The sequence below is a fragment of the Bufo gargarizans genome, chromosome 4 (genome assembly GCF_014858855.1).
Source record: "Bufo gargarizans isolate SCDJY-AF-19 chromosome 4, ASM1485885v1, whole genome shotgun sequence".
NCBI lineage: Eukaryota > Metazoa > Chordata > Amphibia > Anura > Bufonidae > Bufo > Bufo gargarizans.
In genome coordinates this window covers 378,364,461-378,385,295 of record NC_058083.1, presented here as the reverse complement: position 1 = coordinate 378,385,295, position 20,835 = coordinate 378,364,461, and the positions used below count along the sequence as shown (strand labels likewise).

General features: G+C 45.5%; 1 protein-coding gene across 1 annotated transcript in view; it reads left to right on the top strand.

Annotated features, from left to right (window-relative positions):
* LOC122935448 (pecanex-like protein 2) overlaps nucleotides 1-20,835 on the top strand; it is a 644,117-nt gene that overhangs the window by 371,732 nt on the left and 251,550 nt on the right. Inside the window, exon 12 of the mRNA XM_044291215.1 lies at nucleotides 6,502-6,646. Coding sequence (XP_044147150.1) covers nucleotides 6,502-6,646 — 145 coding nt within the window. The remainder of the gene's footprint in view (nucleotides 1-6,501; nucleotides 6,647-20,835) is intronic.

Below are 20,835 nucleotides of genomic sequence, written 5' to 3'. Positions count from 1 at the left end.
TTTAACGCACCGCAAACAGTCCATTTGCACAACCGCAAACTCCCCATTTGCACAAGGTTGGATACCAAGCTAGCCATGTCCCGTTCCTTGTCCTCACTGACGTCATTGAAGGTCTCTTCCTCCACCCAGCCACGTACAACACCAAGGGTCCCTGAAAGGTGACAACAAGCCCCCTGGGACGCCTTCTGTGGTTGGTCTTCCACCTTCTCAAAGCCACCTTCCACCTCTGACTCCTCTTCTTCAGTCTCCTCTATCTGCGTTGCTGCAGGTTCAGCAATCAACAACGACAAGGCTGCTTCTGGTGGTGATGGTGACCACAACTCTTCCTCTTCATGCTCATCTACGGCCTGATCCAGTACTCTTCGCAGGGCACGCTCCAGAAAAAATGCATATGGGATGAGGTTGATGATGTTGCCTTGGGTTTGACTGACCAGGTTTGTCACCTCTGCAAAAGGACGCATGAGCCTACAGCCATTGTGCATGAGTGTTCAGTAACGCGGCCAAAGAATACCCAGCTCCGCAGAGGCTGTCCTCTTTTTTTAAATAAAAAAAAAATCTGTTCTTAATAGTTTAATCTCTGTTTTGTCCCCTATCAGGGGCCGGTGTATGGAATAGATTTTAGGAACCGGGAGATTGAAAAAGATGCTTGGTTGGTCCTGCTACTTCCAAATTGGGGCACTGCGCGTACGGCTTGCAATGTACTGTGCCACCAGATATGAGTGGTGTGTTTAAGTAGTACTATTCCTATCAGTTTAAACCCTGTTATCAGGGGATGTGTATGGAATAGATTTTAGGAAACGGGAGATGGAAAAAGATGCTTGGTCGGTCCTCTTACTTCCAATTTGGTGTATTGCCCGTTGTGCTGTGACATCACCCTTATACGCTGTGTAAAGAATACTTATTTATTTTGGAACTGCTGCATCCTTTCCAACTTCCGGTAATTCGGTAACATTTCAGACACTTTCTGCTTATACCGGGGGTCTAGTAGCGTGGCCACCCAGTACAGGTCGTTCTCCTTCAGCCTTTTTATACAAGGGTCCCTCAACAGGCACAACAGCATGAAAGACCCCATTTGCACAAAGTTGGGTCCCGAGCTCCTCATGTCCCGTTCCTCATCCTCACTGATCTCACTGAAGGTCTGTTCTTCCCCCCAGCCAAGTACAACACCACGGATACTAGATAGGTGACAACGAGCACCCTGGGATGCCTGCTGTGGTTGATCTTCCTCCTCCTCCTCCTCAAAGCCACATTCCTCCTCTGACTCCTCTTCCTCAGACTCCTTTTCCAGCATTGCCACAGGTCCAGCAAGTGATGCTGATAAGGCTGTTTCTGGTGGTGATTGTGACCACAACTCTTCCTCTTCACCCTCATCTATGAGCTGATTCACCACTCTTCACAGGGCACGCTCCAGGAAGAAAACAAATGGGATGATGTCACTGATGGTGCCTTCAGTGCGACTGACTAGGTTTGTCACCTCCTCAAAAGGACGCATGAGCCTACAGGCATTGCACATGAGCGTCCAGTAACGTGGCAAAAAAATTCCCAGCTCCGCAGAGGCTGTCCTAGCACCCCGGTCATAAAAATACTCATTGATGGATTTTTCTTGTTGGGGCAGGCGGTCGAACATTAGGAGTGTTGAATTCCAACGTGTCGGGCTGTCGCAAATCAAGCGCCACACTGGCATGTTGTTTCGCCGCTGAATATCTGAAAAGTGCGCCATGACATGTAGGAACGCCTGAAATGGTCACATACTTTCCTGGCCTGCTTGAGGACATCCTGTAAGCCTTTGTACTTATGCACAAAGCGTTGTACGATCAGATTACACACATGTGCCATGCACAGCACATGTGTCAACTTGCCCAATTTCAATGCCACCAACAAATTGCTTCCATTGTCACACACCACTTTGCCGATCTCCAGTTGGTGCGGAGTCAGCCATTGATCCACCTGTGCGTTCAGGGCGGACAGGAGTGCTGGTCTGGTGTGACTCTCTGCTTTCAGGCAAGACAACCCCAAGACGACGTGACACTGTCATATCCGGGATGTGGAATAGCCCCTGGGGAGCTGAGGGTGTGCAGTTGATGTGAAGCAAGAGGCAGCAGCATAAGAGGACTCAGCCGAGGAGGTTAGAGAAGAGGATGGAGTAGGAGGAGTAGAGGAGGTGGCAGCAGGCCTGCCTGCAAGTCGTGGCGGTGTCACCAAATCCTCTGCAGAGCCACACATTCCATGCTTGGTAGCTGTCAGCAGGTTTACCTAATGCACAGTGTACGTGATATACCTGCCCTGACCGTGCTTTGCAGACCAGGTATCAGTGGTCAGATGGACCCTTGCCCCAACACTGTGTGCCAGACATGCCATGACTTCCTTTTCCACAATGGAGTACAGGTTGAGGATTGCCTTTTGTGAAAAGAAATTTCGGCCAGGTACCTTCCTCCACGGTGTCCCAATAGCTACACATTTTTTGAAGGCCTCAGACTCCACCAGCTGGTATGGTAAAAGCTGGCGGGCTAAGAGTTCCGACAAGCCAGCTGTCAGATGCCGGGCAAGGGGGTGACTCTGTGACATTGGCTTCTTACGCTCAAACATATCCTTTACAGACACCTGACTGTAGGCAAATGAGCAGGAACTGCTCAAGGTGAGAGGCGGAGTGGTGGGTGGTTGAGAGGGGGCAAGGAGGACAGCAGTGGTTGACGTGGCTGAAGATGCTGGACCAGGAGGAGGATGGTGGCTTTGAGTTTGTGTGCTGCTTGTACTCGTCACCATGTGTTGATCCCATAGGCATTTGTGATGTGAGATTGTGTGCCTTCGCAAAGCAGTTGTACCTAGGTGGGTGTTGGACTTCCCACAACTCAGTTTCTTTTGGCACAGGTTGCAAATGGCATCGCTGTTATCAGAGGCAGACACACACAAAAAATGCCACACTGCTGAGCTTTGCTATGACGGCATTCTGGTGGTGGCAACATCATGCGTTGAATGGCATGCTGTCTGGCTGACCCCGGGTGCCGATACATGCTGTCTGACTGTGCCACTAGCTCCTTGCGACGACCTCCCCCTGCTTCCAACTCGTCTCCTCCTCCTCTCTGTCTCCCCATCTGATCTTTCCCCCTGTTCTTCTTCTCTTCGAGCGGGCACCCACGTGACATCCACAGACACATCGTCATCATCAACTGCTTCCCTTGTATCTGACAACTCAGCAAAGGAAGCAGCAGCGGGTATAACATCATCATCATCACACCGTACGTCCATGTGTGTAATGCTGCTTGACTGAGACATATCCCTGTTATCTAAATCCTCTGGCAATAATGGTTGCACATCACTCATTTCTTCCAACTGATGTGTAAATAACTCCTCTGACAGATCAAGTGAAGCAGCTGTGGTGCTAGTGTTGGTGGTGGTCGCAGGCGGGCGAGTGGTAACTTAAGAGGTGCCCGAAGCTGAGCTGGAGGAGGATGGTGCGTCAAGGTTCCGAGCGGAGGCTGTAGAAGATTGGGTTTCCTGTGTTAGCCAGTCAACTATGTCCTCAGAACTTTTCGAGTTCAGGGTACGTGGCCTCTGAACATTGGGCATTATTCTAGGGCCAAAGGGAATCACAGCACCACAAACATGACGGCCCCTGCGGGGTGGCCTGCCTCTGCCTGTCATTCTTTTTAGATTAGTTTAACACTGACAAATGTAAAGTTATGCACATGGGAAGGAATAATGCAAGTCACCCGTACTTATTAAATGGTAAAACACTCGGTAACGCTGACATGGAAAAAGATCTAGGAATTTTAATAAACAGCAAACTAAGCTGCAAAAACCAGTGTCAGGCAGCTGCTGCCAAGACCAATAAGATAATGGGTTGCATCAAAAGGGGAATAGATGCCCGTGATGAGAACATAGTCCTACCACTTTACAAATCATTAGTCAGACCACACATGGAGTACTGTGTACAGTTCTGGGCTCCAGTGAACAAAGCAGACATAGCAGAGCTGGAGAGGGTCCAGAGGAGGGCAACTAAAGTAATAACTGGAATGGGGCAACTACAGTACCCTGAAAGATTATCAAAATTAGTGTTATTCACTTTAGAAAAAAGACGACTGAGAGGAGATCTAATTAATATGTATAAATATATCAGGGGTCAGTACGGAGATCTATCCCATCATCTATTCATTCCCAGGACTGTGACTGTGACGAGGGGACATCCTCTGCGTCTGGAGGAAAGAAGGTTTGTACACAAACATAGAAGAGGATTCTTTACGGTAAGAGCAGTGAGACTATGGAACTCTCTGCCGGAGGAGGTGGTGATGGTGAGTACAATAAAGAAATTCAAGAGGGGCCTGGATGTATTTCTGGAGCGTAGTAATATTACAGGCTATAGCTACTAGAGAGAGATCGTTGATCCAGGGATTTATTCTGATTGCCTGATTGGAGTCGGGAAGGAATTTTTATTCCCCTAAAGTGAGGAAAATTGGCTTCTACCTCACAGGGCTTTTTTTGCCTTCCTCTGGATCAACTTGCAGGATGACAGGGCGAACTGGATGGACAAATGTCTTTTTTCGGCCTTATGTACTATGTTACTATGTAGTTTAGTTGTACTATGCGTGCAAGCTACTGTGACACCAGATATGAGTGGCACTGTGCACTGGCAGTAGTTGGCAGAGTAGACGCTGTAGGCCTGACACACACGCTTGCAGCCAACTAACTGCTATTATATTACAGTCAAAATTGTTGTTGTTTTTTTAAAATGCAAGCTACTGTGACACCAGATATGAGTGGCATTAGTGGCACTGGCAGAAGTTGGCAGAGTAGACGCTGTAGGCCTGATACACACGCTTGAAAACAACTAACTGCTATTATATTACAGTCAAAATTGTTGTTGTTTTTTTAAAATGCAAGCTACTGTGACACCAGATATGAGTGGCATTAGTGGCACTGGCAGAAGTTGGCAGAGTAGACGCTGTAGGCCTGACACACACGCTTGCAGACAACTAACTGCTATTATATTACAGTCAAAATTGTTGTTGTTTTTTTAAAATGCAAGCTACTGTGACACCAGATATGAGTGGCATTAGTGGCACTGGCAGAAGTTGGCAGAGTAGACGCTGTAGGCCTGACACACACGCTTGCAGACAACTAACTGCTATTATATTACAGTAATTATTTTATTTTTTTATGCAAGCTACTGTGACACCAGATATGAGTGGCACTGGTAGCACTGGCACCAGATATGAGTGGCACCCGTGGCACTGGCAGAAGTTGGCAGAGTAGATGCTGTAGGCCTGACACACACACTTGCAGACAACTAACTGCTATTATATTACAGTCAAAATGATTATTATTATTTTTTTTTATGCAAGCTACTGTGACACCAGATATGAGTGGCACTAGCGAAACTGGCAGAAGTTGGCAGAGTAGACGCTGTAGGCCTGACACACACGCTTGCAGACAACTAACTGCTATTATATTACAGTCAAATTTTTTTATTTTTTTTAATGCAAGCTACTGTGACACCAGATATGAGTGCTGGCACTGGGCAAGTGGGCACAGTATACGCTGTGAGGCTGACACACACGCTGGCAGGCAACTGCAATTAGATTACAGAGGAAAAAAAAAATGCAGATTGATGTACTAGCCCTAAAAAGGGCTTTTTTTGGGGTGCTGTCAGGGCACTGTCCTTACAGCAGAGATCAGATAAGTCTTTCAGGACTGGAGTGGACACTGAATACACTAGCCTAGCTATCGATTTCCTTATTAAATCAGCAGCAGCTACACTGTCCCTCCTTTCACTAAGAATGCAGCTTCCAGCTTCCGAATGAATCTAAAATGGATGCTGTCCAGGAGGTGGGAGGGTCTGGGAGGGACCTGCTGCTAATTTGCTGGAATGTGTCTGCTGACTTGGAGATACAGGGTCAAAGTTTGCTCAATGATGACAAATAGGGGGCGGACCGAAAATCGCATATGTTCGCCCGCCGCGGCGAACGCGAACAAGCAATGTTCACCGGGAACTGTTCGCCGGGTAATAGTTTGGGACATCTCTACTGACTTGCTATGCATGTTTCTTCGATGCACAGTGATGCTCCCCAAGATAAACTCTCTCTGCAGGCTGAGAAATAGCTGATTTATAACGTGCTTTGTGACAAATTAATTCAGATCAAATCAGCTGTAATTCTCTGGAATAGCCTGCCGCAGGAGCTGGTCATAGCAAATACAGTAGATGGCTTCAAAAAAGGTTTAGATAACTTTTTATTTCAAAATAACATTGAGGCTTATAAATGTATAGACAAAATGTTATACACACCCTTTCCCTTTGGCTCAACCCTTCCTTAAAAGAAAGATGGACGTTGATCCAGGGATATGTTCTGATTTCCACATTGGAGTTGAATTTATTTTTTTCCCTCATAGGGTTTTTTTTTTTTGTCTTCCCCTGGATCAATACAGCAGGATTACAGGTTAGAATCAGTGGACTTTTGGTTTTAAACAACCTTAACAAGTTAATATGTTTTCCCATTATTCTTTTAGTTTGGATGCATTTCTTCATGGACTACATTCCTTATTTAAGGGACATTATCAAATATCCAGAGAAGAAGAATGGGTCTTTGCAGACATGGACTTATTACACACTATTGTTTCTCCAGCAATTCGAATGGCCTTGAAACTGCATCAGGTATGTATGATATGTTTAGTACTGCTACTTGTTTTATGACTTGAAAACTTAAGGGACATGGCAACCTGAAACTTACTAGGGATGCACATTTAGAAGATATTTTAAAGGGGCTTTCTGGTACCCTGTTAACCCACCTTAATGAAACATAAACTAACATTTTAAATATACTTAGCCTCCTGTTCGAAAGTCTTGTGGATCACATCTCGATAACCCAGTCATTTGACTCTCTTCTGAAAATACTGCTTCCTCCAACGTCACATCCTTTACTCGGTTATTGTCATTGGCTATGGACAGGACATCACTTCAGCTGTGGACGGGGCCAGGATTATTCCTCTCCTTGGCTCATGTGCAAAATCTTGACTCCACCTCATCTGTGCATGCTTCAGGGAGATTAATAGTTCTGGTCCTGTCCATAGTGTAAGTGCTGTTCAATCCATAGCTTACAATGGAGGTGCGCCACATGACCAGTTAAAGAGATTGATCTACACAACTTTTGAACAGTAAGCAAATCACAAAAATGTTTTTACATGTAAATTTTGTGTATTTAAGGGCTCATGCACACTACCATATGTGTTTTGCGTTCCGCAAAACACAGATCAGCAAAAAGAAATGGATGACATCTGTGTGACATCTGTGTAACATGTTCTATTTTTGGGGGGAATGGACATGCAGACATACGGAAACAGAATGCACGCGGATTAATTTAAGTTTTTTTGGCAGACCCATTGGAATGAATGGTTCAGCATACGGACCTGTAAAAACACAGAACGGAAATGCAAAAAAAATATGTTTGTGTGCATGAGCCCTAAAGGCGAATTTACGGAACCTGCTGAATCGTGAAAAAAGACTTTAAGGTATATAATAAATTATATAATAAAACATCATTTTTCTTAGCAATCTGGGCACATATGAACATGGGACAAACACAGATGCCTTCAGCTGCCAAGTGCACAGAAGTTTCATGGGTACAAATCTGCTGAAAGATGGCCTTTAACTGCCTCCCGACCGCCTAACGCAGGGATGCATCCTGCAGGCGGCCAGGTTACGCCTCGTAGACGCATCAGTGCGTCATCTCGTGAGAGGCGAGATTTCACGTGAACGCTACAACCCTATCTCAGAAGTTGATCTACAGCCTGCCAGCAGCGATCATTCACTGGCAGGCTGTAGATGCGATTTTTTTTTTTTAACCCCAAAAAGCTATATTAGACGCTGTTTTGTTAACAGCATCTAATATACCTGCTACCTGGTCCTCTGGTGGTCCCTTTTGCTTGGATCGACCACCAGAGGACACAGACAGCTCTGTAAGTAGCACCAATCACCACACTACACTACAGCCCCCCCTGTCATTTATTAACCCCTTATTAACCCCTGATCACCCCATTTAGACTCCCTGATCACCCCCCTGTCATTGATCACCCCCCTGTAGAGCTCCATTCAGACGTCTGTATGAGTTTTTCGGATCCACGGATCCGCAGATCCACGAAATACGGACACCGCTAATGTGCTTTCTGCATTTTGCGGATCCGCACATTGCCAGAACTATATAGAAAATGCCTTTTCTTGTCCGCAATTGAGGACAAGAATAGGACATGTTCTATAGGCTCTACAAAAAACTCAGTGTTCGCCCGATCAGGCCTGATCTTGTGCGCACACTTGCGTTCAGTCTGCCCCACCGCAGTGACAGAATTTTTTTTCTGATCACTGCAAAAACACAGTAAAATCGCTGCGGCGCTATAAAGATCACTTTTGAGGGGCATGACGAGTTCATAGAAGATTTTTGTTTTTTGGCACAAGTTAGCGGAAATTTAATTAGATTTTTTAGTTTTTTCTTACAAAGTTTCATATTCCACTAACTTGTGACAAAAAATAAAATCTTACATGAACTCACCATACCCCTCACAGAATCCAAATGCGTAAAAATGCCCTGTGAAATCCTAAAGGTACTCATTGGAACTTGGGCCCCTTTGTGCATCTTGGCTGCAAAAAAGTGTCACACAATGTGGTTTGGGGTGTATTTTTACATATACCCATGCTGGGTGAGAGAAATATCTCAGTAAATTGACAACTTTGTATAAAAAAATTTAAAAAGTCATTTACAGAGATATTTCTCACACACAGTGTGGGTATATGTAAAAATACACCCCAAAACACTTTGCCCTACATCTTCTGAGTACGGCGATACCACATGTGTGACACTTTTTTTGCAGCCTAGATGCACAAAGGGGCCCAAATTCCAATGAATACCTTTTAGGAGGGCATTTTTAGACATTTGGATTCCAGACTTCTTTTCATGCTTTAGGGCCCCTAAAATGCCAGGGCAGTATAAATACCCCACATGTGACCCCATTTTTGAAAGAAGACACCCCAAGGTATTCCATGAGGGGCATGGCGAGTTCATGTAAAATTTTATTTTTTGTCACAAGTTAGTGGAATATGAGACTTTGTAAGAAAAAAATATATACCGTATTTTTCGCCCTATAAGACGCACCGGCCCATAAGACGCACCTAGGTTTTTGGGGAGGAAAATAAGAAAAAAAATATTTTTAACCAAAAAGGTGTGCTGTGTGTTTGGTGGGTTTGGAACTAATGGTGGTCTGTGGATGGCACTATTACTGGGGATCTGTGGATGACGGACACTGTTATGGGGGGGATCTGTGGATGACGGACACTGTTATGTGGGATCTGTGGATGACGGACACTGTTATGGGGGGATCTGTGGATGACAGACACTGTTATGGGGGGATCTGTGGATGACGGACACTGTTATGGGGGATCTGTGGATGACGGACACTGTTATAGGGGGGATCTGTGGATGACGGACACTGTTATGGGGGGATCTGTGGATGACGGACACTGTTATGGGGGGATCTGTGGATGACTGACACTGTTATGGGGGGATCTGTGGATGACTGACACTGTTACGGGGGGATCTGTGGCTTGCACTGTTACGGGGGGATCTGTGGCTGACACTGGTACAGGGGGGATCTGTGGATGGCACTGTTACAGGGGGATCTGTGGATGGCACTGTTATATACCGTATGTGCCATCCACAGACCCCCCAGCCCATAACAGTGCCATTCACAGTTCACCCCCCCTGTAACAGTGCCATCCACAGATCGCGATCCGAATCCCCATCCCCCCCGCCCGCCGCCGCCATACAAATATAAGATGTCACATTGAATTAATATATATTAAACATGCCCCCCAACTCCTATTACTACCTCACATCCTACGGTAATCGCTTCTGTAAAATTCAGGCCGGGCGGCCGGCGCGTCTCACTGACGTCACTTGCCTGCGCCGTCTACTTCATTCATAAAGTAGGCGGCGCAGGCACGTGACACGAGTTACGCTGCCGCCCGCCCGGCCTGAATTCTACAGAAGGAATAGGATGTAAGGTAGTAATAGCAGTTGGGGGGCATGTTTAATATCTATTACTTGAATTTAAGATCTTATACCGGAGCGGCGGGGCGGTGCTATACTACACTGACTGCACCGCCCCGCCGCTATTGCCGGCCCCCAGCTCCTCCTCCCAGTCCCTCCCCGAGTCCCCGCTCTGCCCATACATCGCAGCTTGCGATGTAAAACTGGCTGCATTCGCCCCATAAGACGCAGGGGCATTTCTCCCCCATTTTGGGGGAAGAAAAAGTGCGTCTTATGGGGCGAAAAAAAAATACGGTATATAATTTTCCACTAACTTGTGCCAAAAAATAAAATAAAACTTTTATTAACTCGCCATGCCCCTCACAGAATACCTTGGGGTGTCTTCTTTCCAAAATGGGGTCACTTGTGGGGTATTTATACTGCCTTGGCATTTTAGGGCCCTAAAGCGTGAGAAGTAGTTTGGAATCCAAATGCCTAAAAATGCCCTCCTAAAAGGTACTCATTGGAATTTGGGCCCCTTTGCGCACTTAGGCTGTAAAAAAGTGTCACACATGTGGTATCGCCGTACTCAGGAGAAGTAGGGCAATGTGGTTTGGGGTGTATTTTTACATATACCCATGCTGGGTGAGAGAAATATCTCTGTAAAATGACAACTTTGTATAAAAAAATTGGGAAAATTGTCTTTTACAGAGATATTTATCTCACCCAGCATGGGTATATGTAAAAATACACCCCAAAACACATTGCCCTACTTCTTCTGAGTACGGCGATACCACATGTGTGACACTTTTTTGCAGCCTAGGTGCGCAAAGGGGCCCAAATTCCAATGAGTACTTTTAGGATTTCACAGGGCATGTTTACACATTTGGATTCCAAACTACTTCTCACGCTTTAGGGCCCCTAAAATGCAAGGGCAGTATAAATACCCCACATGTGACCCCATTTTGGAAAGAAGACACCCCAAGGTATTCCGTTAGGTGTATGGTGAGTTCATGTAAAATTTTATTTTTTGTCACAAGTTAGTGGAATATGAGACTTTGCAAAAAAAAATATATATATCATTTTCCGCTAACTTGTGACAAAAAATAAAAACTTCCATGAACTCACTATGCCCATCAGCATAGTGAGGGTGTCTACCTTCCGAAATGGGGTCATTTGTAGGGTGTTTCTAATGTCTGGGCATTGTAAAACCTCAGGAAACATGACAGGTGCTCAGAAAGTCAAAGTGCGGAAATTAATTTTTTTTGCACCATAGTTTGTAAACGCTATAACTTTTACCCAAACCAATAAATATACACTTATTGCATTTTTTTTTTATCAAAGACATGTAGAACAATACATTTAGAGAAAAATGTATATAGAAATGTAGTTTTATTAGAAAAATTTTACAACAGAAAGTGAAAAATGTCGGTGAATTTTGATTAATATAAAAAAAAGTTAAAATACCACCAAATGAAAGCTCTATTAGTGAGAAGAAAATGAGGTAACATTCATTTGGGTAGTAAGTTGTATGACCGAGCAATAAACCGTGAAAGTAGTGTAGTGCAGAATTGTAAAAAGTGGTCTGGTCATTAAGGGGGTTTAAGCTAGGGGAGCTGAGGTAGTTAAAGGGAACCTGTCACCGGGATTTTGTGTATAGAGCTGAGGACATGGGTTGCTAGATGGCCGCTAGCACATCCGCAATACCCAGTTCCCATCACTCTCTGTGCTTTTATTGTGTAAAAAAAAGATTTGATACATATGCAAATTAACCTGAAATGAGTCCTGTCCCTGACTCATCTCACGTACAGGACCCATCTCAGGTTAATTTGCATATGTATCAAATCGTTTTTTTTACACAATAAAAGCACAGAGCGCTATGGGGACTGGGTATTGTGGATGTGCTAGCGGCCATCTAGCAACCCATGTCCTCAGCTCTATACACAAAATACTGGTGACAGGTTCCCTTTAAGCAAAATTCTGCAACAGAAATACTGTAGAATGTTCTCCTGATTTTCTGAAATGCACAATGGAAATCTACAATACTAGCAAGGGTTCCAATTTACTTTTCACCACAAGCACCAGAAAGGCTAGGAGAAACCCTGACCAATATACATAATTAAAAAATAATACCATATAATTTAGAACATATAATTAAATGGCAAAATAGATTACTAGAGAGCCGCTCATACACATTACAAGTACACAGTAATGCTGGATATGAATCCAGGGATCCTGCCAGACAGACAACCAGGACATTTACACACATGCATATAGCATGTACACATGCATACACATATACACAAATACATATATCATAAATACAGCATATATACACATATGGTGTGTGTATATATGTATATATATATACAGACGTGGACAAAATTGTTGGTACCCTTTGGTCAATGAAAGAAAAAGTCACAATGGTCACAGAAATAACTTTAATCTGACAAAAGTAATAATAAATTAAAATTCTATAAATGTTAACCAATGAAAGTCAGACATTGTTTTTCAACCATGCTTCAACAGAATTATGTAAAAAAATAAACTCATGAAACAGGCATGGACAAAAATGATGGTACCCCTAGAAAACACAGAACATAATGTGACCAAAGGGACATGTTAATTCAAGGTGTGTCCACTAATTAGCATCACAGGTGTCTACAACCTTGTAATCAGCCATTGGGCCTATATATATGGCTCCAGGTAATCACTGTGTTGTTTGGTGATATGGTGTGTACCACACTCGACATGGACCAGAGGAAGCAAAGGAAAGAGCTGTCTCAAGAGATCAGAAAGAAAATTATAGACAAGCATGTTAAAGGTAAAGGCTATAAGACCATCTCCAAGCAACTAGATGTTCCTGTGAGTACAGTTGCACATATTATTCATAAGTTTAAGATCCATGGGACTGTAGCCAACCTCCCTGGACGTGGCCGCAGGAGGAAAATTGATGACAAATCTAAGAGACGGATAATCCGAATGGTAACAAAAGAGCCTAGAAAGACTTCTAAAGAGATTCAAGGTGAACTTCATGCTCAAGGAACATCAGTGTCAGATCGCACCATCCGTCGTTGTTTGAGCCAAAGTGGACTACATGGGAGACGACCAAGGAGGACACCATTGTTGAAAACGAATCATAAAAAAGCAAGACTGGAATATGCCAAACTACATGTTGACAAGCCACAAAGCTTCTGGGAGAATGTCCTGTGGACAGATGAGACAAAAATCGAAGTTTTTGCCAAGGCACATCAGCTGTATGTTCACAGACGAAAAAATGAAGCATATCAAGAAAAGAACACTGTCCCTACTGTGAAACATGGAGGAGGCTCTGTTATGTTCTGGGGCTGCTTTGCTGCGTCTGGCACAGGGTGTCTTGAATCTGTGCAGGGTACAATGAAATCTCAAGACTATCAAGGAATTCTAGAGAGAAATGTACTAGCCAGTGTCAGAAAGCTTGGTCTCAGTCGCAGGTCATGGGTCTTGCAACAGGACAATGACCCAAAACACACCGCTAAAAACACCCAAGAATGGCTAAGAGGAAAAAATTGGACTATTCTAAAGTGGCCTTCTATGAGCCCTGACCTCAATCCTATTGAGCATCTTTGGAAGGAGCTGAAACATGCAGTCTGGAAAAGGCACCCTTCAAACCGGACACAACTGGAGCAGTTTGCTCATGAGGAGTGGGCCAAAATACCTGCTGAGAGGTGCAGATGTCTCATTGACAGTTACAGGAAGCGTTTGATTGCAGTGATTGCCTCAAAAGGTTGCGCAACAAAATATTAAGTTAGGGGTACCATCATTTTTGTCCATGCCTGTTTCATGAGTTTATTTTTTTACATAATTCTGTTGAAGCATGGTTGAAAAACAATGTCTGACTTTCATTGGTTAACATTTATAGAATTTTAATTTATTATTACTTTTGTCAGATTAAAGTTATTTCTGTGACCATTGTGACTTTTTCTTTCATTGACCAAAGGGTACCAACAATTTTGTCCACGTCTGTATATATATATATATATATACACATACTGTATACAAACACACATATATGCAGCATACACAGACACCATTGCGACACACAGCAACAGCCATGGGTCTCTTAAAGGAAATTATTTTCGTGACGCCAATTGCAGTGAAGCAGCAAGGGCACAGGGCCCCTTTTAGTGATGTAGTGATAGTACGCGTAAAGGCCCACCACGAGAAAGAGTGGGGGAAATATCCTTTTAAAAATATAACTTTTATGTGATATACATTAAAATACACCAAGGGATGCATCAACATGACATACATACATATAAGGGGTCCAATTAGGTACCCCACCGCTGGTAGAGCAAAGGTAAGTAAATAAACCTGCTGTGCCTGTGTGGACGCAAGCAGTCTTACCCGACCAACCAGGTGGCTTGGATCAGCTTGGCTTTGCTTGTTGCCTGGACCGGACGGTATCTCGTATTGGCAGGTTGTCAGATGGAATCGTGATGCTGTACCCTGTCTCACCCTTATATTTGGGGGAAGGGGACTGCTCCCATTCTGCCTGTCTAAACAGAGCACTCGCCCTAATAAGGGCGACCCCGTCTGGATACCTGTCCCTAGTTATGGACCTGATCACTAGCACTATTAAAATGCAATTTCTTCTGACCTCCCGACGTGGCACGTTTCTGTCGTGTCGACTCCTCAGGGGAAGTTGGTACACAGAAAAAAAGCAGCATATACCATATGCGACCACAGGTAACCCAATGACCATGTAGTCAAACAAATTGAAAAAAGGGGGCTCTATCAGGTGCAATGAGAGCCTATATACTGACACCCCTGGTGTTGGAGTGCCAAGCTGCAGAGGGATGGATGTTCCTCTGCTAGTCGGTGTGTGCGATATGGTGGTCCTCACTTAAGGTAATGTCCCTCTAGCTTTGGGGGTTCCTCAACATCTACCAGCCACACAGATACATACCTCCATGGGATTTAAATAGAGCCCATCCGCGCCTCTCTTGGTAGGACCGCCCTGTGATCGTCCTCGCCGGCGTCTGACGTCACGCGCATGCGCCGCTTGACACTACGTCAGGAGCCGGCACCACGTGCTAGCGGCGGCCAGTCACAGTCATGGAGAGGCGGTGCGGAGGGGGGGTTGCCTGGGAGATCAAGTCAACAGATGGGCAGCCTTACGGAGCGCTTCCTAATAGAGGCGTCCATAGTAACGCTGTGACACAAAATCACAGCAAGATGAAACTGATATTTTTTGCAGGATTATAGTGGACAAGATGGATCGCAAACACTACTGCAAGTCGCGCCGAGTATAAAGGGGGGGGGGGCAAAGGAAACCTGGAAATGCTACACAGGTCCGTACCACCAATCCATTATATGAAGCACCCATAATCCAGCCTTTCTTTCAGGCACTGGGGTGCAGAGGTTTTGAGACAAAAAATCCAGTGTGATTCACGCTGGAGGAGAAGCTTGTCCCAATCACCCCCTCTACGGGGAGATTTCACAAGATCAATGCCCATAAATCTCAAAGAAGTGGTGCCATTATGGGTAGTGTGTACATGTTTGGATAATGGGGTATCCCGTCTGTCTGAGAAGTCCCCCCAGATGTTCCCCTATCCTCCTCCTAAATTCCCGTATCGTCTTCCCTATATACTCCATTCCACATTCACACTGAATACGGTATACAATCCCTCACGACTTACAGTTAATGAAATGTGGGATGGAGTATTGTTTCCCGGTCACGTGGCTTACAAAGGATTTCGTGGTCTGTATGAATTTACATGCTACACAGTTACCACATTTGTGGCTGCCCACAACCTTGGACCGCAACCAGGTCGAGTTTGTGCGGTTGGGTGCATACTGACTGTGTACCAGTTTATCACTCAAATTGGGCCCCCTTCTATAGGTGATTTGCGGTTGATCACCAAGCACTTCTTTCAAGTCCGGGTCCATTTTCAGGACCTCCCAATGAAGTTGTATAATGTGCTTAACTTGTTTGGACCCTCTGTCAAAATTGGTGATAATTCTCAGCACCTTCGCCTGAGGGGTGGGAAATTTATTCGGAGTTAGTAGTTAGTTGCGGTCCAAGGTTGTGGGCAGCCACAAATGTGGTAACTGTGTAGCATGTAAATTCATACAGACCACGAAATCCTTTGTAAGCCACGTGACAGGGAAACAATACTCCATACCACATTTCATTAACTGTAAGTCGAGAGGGATTGTACACCGTATTCAGTGTAATGTGGGATGGAGTATATAGGGAAGACGATACGGGAATTTAGGAGGAGGATAGGGGAACATCTGGGGGACATCTCACACAGACGGGATACCCCATTATCCAAACATGTACACACTACCCATAATGGCACCGCTTCTTTGAGATTTATGGGCATTGATCTTGTGAAATCTCCCCCTAGAGGGGGTGATTGGGACAAGCTTCTCCTCCAGCGTGAATCGCACTAGATTTTTTGTGTCAAAACCTCTGCACCCTGGGGCCTGAATGAAAGGCTGGATTATGGGTGTTTTATATAATGGATTGGTGGTATGGACCTGTGTAACATTTCTAGGTTTCCTTTCTCCCCCCCCCCCTTATACTCGGCGCGACTTGCAGTAGTGTTTGCGATCCATCTTGTCCACTATAATCCTGCAAGAAATATCAGTTTCATCTTGCTGTGATTTTGTGTCACAGCGTTACTATGGACGCCTCTATTAGGAAGCGCTCCGTAAGGCTGCCCATCTGTTGACTTGATCTCCCAGGCAACCCCCCCTCCGCACGACCTCTCCGTGACTGTGACTGGCCGCCGCTATCATGTGGTGCCGGCACCGGCTCCTGACGTAGTGTCGCGCGGCACATGCGCGTGACGTCAGACGCCGGCGAGGACGATCACAGGGCGGTCCTACCAAGAGAGGCGCGTATGGGCTCTATTTAAATCCCATGGAGGTATGTATCTGTGTGGCTGGTAGATGTTGAGGAACCCCCAAAGCTAGAGGGACATTACCTTAAGTGAGGATCACCATATCCCACACACCGACTAGCAGAGGAACATCCATCCCTCTGCAACTTGGCACTCCAACACCAGGGGTGTCAGTATATAGGCTCTCATTGCACCTGATAGAGCCCCCTTTTTTTCAATTTGTTTGACTACATGGTCATTGGGTTACCTGTGGTCGCATACGGTATATGCTGCTTTTTTTTTGTGTACCAACTTCCCCTGAGGAGTCGACACGACAGAAATGTGCCACGTCGGGAGGTCAGAAGAAATTGCATTTTAATAGTGCTAGTGATCAGGTCCATAACTAGGGACAGGTATCCAGACGGGGTCGCCCTTATTAGGGCGAGTGCTCTGTTTAGACAGGCTGTATGGGAACAGTCCCCTTCCCCCAAATATAAGGGTGAGACAGGGTACAGCATCACGATTCCATCTGACAACCTGCCAATACGAGATACCGTCCGGTCCAGGCAACAAGCAAAGCCAAGCTGATCCAAGCCACCTGGTTGGTCGGGTAAGACTGCTTGCGTCCACACAGGCACAGCAGGTTTATTTACTTACCTTTGCTCTACCAGCGGTGGGGTACCTAATTGGACCCCTTATATGTATGTATGTCATGTTGATGCATCCCTTGGTGTATTTTAATGTATATCACATAAGTTATATTTTAATAAGGATATTTCCCCACACTTTCTTGTGGTGGGCCTTTACGCATATTGAACCTTGAAATATCAGTGAGGCTTGGTTAACCATTAGCCCCATTCAACTATTGTAGTAGATAGTACCCAGGTGTAGGAATGCCAGACTGGTGTGAGGTGGCCTAAATGTCCCTTAATGTTGGTGCACGTGTCACGAAGCTCCTACCGGGATACGCTGGAATCCAGTCGTTGTCGTCCGAAGCAGAGAAAATAGGAGGAATAATTGAGGGATTTAAAGGAATAAATTGAGTCCAGACCTTGAGATGAAGTTCAATAACAGCTTCACTTGAATAAACGTTTCAGGCTTTGTCTTGGCTCCAGCAGGTATTAGCATTAACACTGGCAGGCAAACAAACTCAACTCTACTACATCTGTTGCTCTCTGGCTTTGCTGTGCTGCCAGGCTTTTTGTAGAACATGGCTATAGCTGTCTGCTGCAACTTCTCTCTCCATGGTCTGACTCTAGCTTAGTCCAGGGAACTATTCCTCCTGGCTTTAGAGGCTCCAAGCTGTGGCCTCTACATCCAGCAAAGCTGAAGGTGCTCTAGCTGGCTTAGGCAGGTCATGTCCAGCAGGGAAGTGGACCTGCTTCCGTCCCCTAGCAGGGAGTGAGCTGAACTAACTCTAACTAGTCCCTCCTCTCTTTAGAGAGGAAATGTATAATGGAAAGAAGGATTCCATCCTCTGCAAAATTAGCACTGCTATGTTTGCTGCCATCTTCTGGTGAACCAGTTACATTACATTTGAATATAACAGTTACCAACATTAGAAATACACAGTGTTTGGACCTGAAATAAATAAATAGGATGACATTGAATTAGCCTATAGGAGACAGTAGCGGGGTGCAGAGTGGTAATGGCACTCTGGGTAATTACATTCCCCCTTACTTAAAGGGAACATGTCATGTGGATATTTGATTATAATCTAACTAATTATATACAATCATTAACTACTAAAAAGTGCCTGTATTCACTTACTGGTGTGACAGATGGTTACCTCATAATATACACACAAAGATGCCGCATGACGCATACAAATAAGCTGATTTGAGTCCGGCGTGATGTCATTGAGTCTAGCGTATATTTAATTCAGAGCTATAGCCACTCCCCTGCCCACCTGCTGCTGATTCCTATGGAAACAAACTGTCATTCAGCAGCAGGTGGGCGGGGAGAGTCAGGAGCTAATGAATATTCATGACTCATCATTATCAGCTGGAACTTTTCAATACAAGATGTTGGCAGATTGACCGGGTCAATTAAAGAAAGTGACCCATCATTTTGCTAAGCGAATCAGTCACTTATTTATGTTGCCCTTAGTTAGGACACCATAAAACTGGCGACAGGTTTCCTTTAAGAATCAAACCGCCCTTGTGTGGTATATGGTCTAAGGGTGCCAAGTAAGATTTAAAGTGCTGCACAAAAATATACATACATATTTAGACTGTTAAGGTTACTATGGATACACACATAGCAACAGCTACCTCTAGGTTTCTGCCCTTGTGAGTAGGGAGTCTATTCACAGTTCTCCCTCTCGGTATAAACCAGTAAACCAAAATGCCTGCACAAAGTGCTCAAATACTCCACCATGTGCCCACAGTCGTATGTGGAGCGTGGGGGTGTCATGTACTTTAATCAATCCACGATACTATGAGACACCCGCAAATAGAAGAGTGGCTTCATCCTGTATTCCCTTCCAGCACCAAGGTCTAATCATGCTTTACGCTTCGTCACCTTGACGTCATTACTAGTAAAGTCCCGAAATATTCGCCGGCGAACATAGCTTGTTCAGCAGTTCCATCTCATCTGCCCACAGTCAGGTGTCTGTAAAGGAAATGTTTGAGCGTAAGAAGCCAATGTCACAGAGTCACTCCCTTGCCTGGCGTCTGACAGCTGGCTTGACGGGACTCTTAGCCCACCAGCTTTTACCATACCAGCTGGTGGAGTCTGAGTCCGTCAAAAAATTTGTCGCTATTGGGACACCACAGTGGAAGGTACCCAGACTAATTTTTTTTTTTCAAAAAAGGCAATCCCAAACCTCAGTGATTGAAAAGGAAGTCATGGCATCATTGGCATACAGTGTTGGGGCAAGGGTCCATCTGACCACTGATACCTGGTCTGCAAAGCACGGTCAGGGCAGGTATATCACCTACACTGCGCATTGGGTCAACCTGCTGACAGCTGCCAAGCATGGAATGCGTGGCTCTGCAGCGGAGTTGGTGACACCACGCGACGTGCAGGCAGGTCTACTGCCACCTCCTCTACTCCTCCTACTCCATCCTCTTCGATAACCTCCTCGGCTGAGTCCTCTTCTGCAGCGGCGTCTGGCTGCACATCAATTGAATCCCCCCAGCTCCCCAGGGGCTATTCCACATCCCGGATACGACAGTGTCACGCTGTCTTGGGGTTGACTTGCCTGAAAGCAGAGAGCCACACCGGACCAGCACTCCTGTCCGTCCTGAACGCACAGGTGGATCAGTGGCTGACCCTGCACCAACTGGAAATCGGCAAAGTGGCGTGTGACAATGGAAGCAATTTGTTGGCGGCATTGAATTTGGGCTAGTTGTCACATGTGCCGTGCATGGCACATGTGTTTAATCTCATCATACAATGCTTTGTATCTAAGTACCCAGGCTTACAGGACGTCCTCAAGCAGGCCAGGAAGGTGTGTGGCCATTTCAGGCTTTCCTACACGGCCATGGCGCACTTTTCAGACATTCAGCGCCGAAACAACATGCCAGTGAGGCGCTTGATTTGCGACAGCCCGACACGTTGGAATTCAACACTCCTAATGTTCGACCACCTGCTCCAACAAGAAAAAGCCGTCAACAAGTATTTGTATGACCGGGGTGCTAGGACAGCCTCTGCAGAGCTGGGAATTTTTTTGCCACGTTACTGGACGCTCATGCGCAATGCCTGTAGGCTCATGCGTCCTTTTGAGGAGGTGACAAACCTAGTCAGTTGCACCGAAGGCACCATCCGCAACCTCATCCCATTTGTTTTCTTCCTGGAGCGTGCCCTGCGAAGAGTGCTGGATCAGGCTGTAGATGAGCGTGAAGAGGAAGAGTTGTGGTCACCATCCCCACCAGAAACAGCCTTGTCATCATCGCTTGCCGGACCTGCGGCAACGCTGCAAGAGGAGTATGAGGAAGAGGAATCAGGAGGAA